Consider the following 2388-nt stretch of genomic DNA (forward strand, 5'->3'; position numbering starts at 1 on the left):
CTCCCCCTCTCCCTCTCTCTCTCACCCTCTCTCTCCCCCCCTCTCTCTCTCCCCCCCTCTCTCTCCCTCCCCCCCTCTCTCTCCTTCTCTCTATCTCTCTCTCTCTCCCTCTCTCTCTCTCTCCCTCTCTCTATCTCTCCCTCTCTCTCTCTCCCCACCAAAACTAACTAAATAAATAAGAATACATCGTCCCTCACCCCGCAGAGGTGAACACCAAGGACTGGAGAAGGGTGAGGAGACTACTCATGTGGGTCAGAGAAGTCTTCACAGAGGGCAGATGTCTGAGGGTTCGAGACAGGGAAACGGAGTCACCGGCCGGGAAGGGGGCAGAAGGGACGGCCAGCCCTGAGTCCGGGAGGCAGAAGGCAGTGAGGTTGTGTGCCTATGACACGGAAGGGGCCCTTTATAGGCTCCTGAGACCAAGGCTGAGCTTACGCGCTCTGGGCTCCTGGTTTTCAGACCCCATGCAGCTGCGGGGCAGACAGAAGTGACCGCCAGGGTGGCGCAGGCTCATAGGTCATCACCGAGACATCAGACCCGGGCTCCCTGTGCCCGGCCCGTGTTTCTGGCCAGACTTCTCGTCCGTGCTAGGATTCCAAGTTAGGAAACTGCGTCAAGCACTCTTTTTTCATTCTATGTGTGACTTTTGTAATCACGATTCAGGCGGACTGCTCCTTACTTACTTATGGAGCTCAGGAGGACTGCCTTTGAGCTGGAAGAGAACTTCCAAACCAGCTTCCATTAACATATTTTGAATTCTGGGTGTTTCTTTGAAGGCTGAGACTTTTTATCAACCTCCACAGAACCTTGGTATTGTCTGTAAATCAGCTACTCCCCTTCATTTTAATTAAAATATGAACTTAGCAGGTTTTAAAAAACAGTTTGTCTTTATGAAAGAAAATTGAGGTAAAGAAACCCCAAATCCTCCTACCAGGATAATCGAGGAGTCGCTAAGTCCTTTCCAACAAGCTGCAGACCGCTCATCAGAATAAATGCATCTTCCATCTTCCCTTTTCTGTACCATCTTAAAACAACAGAGCTAAAGTTCAATGCTAGAATAATGGCATGCAGTCCGAAAAGCATCCTAAATATGTTAAAATCAGCACACCCACTTTCACTTTGAATGACTTGAAAGCATTCAGGCCTCGTGTGGCGCGCCTGTCCCACGCCGGCGGGGCGGGGAGTTCGCGCCTGCGGGGGTCCGAGTGCCAGCTGTCCGTCCACCCGCCGCCACCGCTGAGGAAATGGCTAAAGCAGGCCTAGGACGCCACCAGCCTACCCCGAATAAGTCCTGAACTTACGAGGCAGATCTCCACTTTATTAAGCAATCCGGCCGACTTGGAGAAAAACCATTCGTATGGCCTGAAGGCTGACCTAGAACTTGTTTTCAGGATGGAGTTCATCCCTACCCAACTTGATGGGGTTTCTTTAGAATTATTTACTTAATTTTATTTATTATTCTCTTTTAACTCGCTGTAAGGCACGTGAGCTGACCAGAGAGAAGCAGAGAGAAAGAACGTCATCTCGGAACACAGGCCCAGAGGCCGCGGGCGCTGGGCCTGGCGTCCACGGGGAGGGGCCCCACTCCCCGACGCTTCCCGTGGGTGGCAACAGAGCGCACCCGAGAGGTGGCAGCCCGTCCCGGCAGGTCCCGTGTCAGCATCAGGGAGAAGACTCCGGAGAGGACAGGAAAAGTAAAATGTTCACCTCCAGCTCCAGCCAACGGTCACAAAAACTGTGACAGTACACAGAGCGTACAGTCATTCCGACGTAAACTTTGAAGGGGACATTTTGGGCACAGTATGACCCGTAACGTCAGTTAGGAAGCCACGCTGCCCTCTGACCACAGAGCACAGCCAGAGAGCCACGGCAAGCTGAGTGGAAGTTCTGAGAGGGGCCAGGCTTCAGGGGGGCTTGGGGGTTTTTAAAGATCGTTAGGCCATTTTAACGTGCAGCCTCAGAAACTTTGCGTCATTTAAGGAGGGAGATCATCGAGGTCTGCTCACTGCACCCCGCAGTTGGTGTGATGACCCCGACTTGGTGTGTCCCCTAGGTCTTTCGGCCGCTCCTCCAGGACTTCCGCCGCCCGGAGAGGCGCTCCTGGCCCCACACGCTCTAAGATGTTCATATGGACCAGCGGCCGGCCGTCCTCGTCCTACAGGCATGGCGAGAAAAGGTCAGTGCTGGCCCCCTGCTTTCCGGGGCGTCGGGCCTCGCCGTCAGGAGAGGGTGGTGGTGGGGAGCCCGGGCGGCCATGTGCAGAGGCCTGTGGGAGAAGCCGGCTTCAGACACCTGGCTGACACACGCACAGCCACCGCACTGTGCAAGACGCCTTCGCAGCAGCTCCAACCCGAGCTTGGCCCTCACGGCTTCTTCACCCGCCCGCCC

General features: G+C 54.8%; 1 protein-coding gene across 1 annotated transcript in view; it reads left to right on the forward strand.

Annotated features, from left to right (window-relative positions):
- The window catches only part of KCNMB2 (potassium calcium-activated channel subfamily M regulatory beta subunit 2), a 177047-nt gene that overhangs the window by 151220 nt on the left and 23439 nt on the right, over positions 1–2388 (forward strand). Inside the window, exon 2 of the mRNA XM_006162723.3 lies at positions 2054–2176. Coding sequence (XP_006162785.1) covers positions 2121–2176 — 56 coding nt within the window. The 5' untranslated portion in view covers positions 2054–2120. The remainder of the gene's footprint in view (positions 1–2053; positions 2177–2388) is intronic.

Source organism: Tupaia chinensis, unplaced genomic scaffold (genome assembly GCF_000334495.1).
Source record: "Tupaia chinensis unplaced genomic scaffold, TupChi_1.0 Scaffold140400_1, whole genome shotgun sequence".
NCBI classification, from domain to species: Eukaryota; Metazoa; Chordata; class Mammalia; order Scandentia; family Tupaiidae; genus Tupaia; species Tupaia belangeri.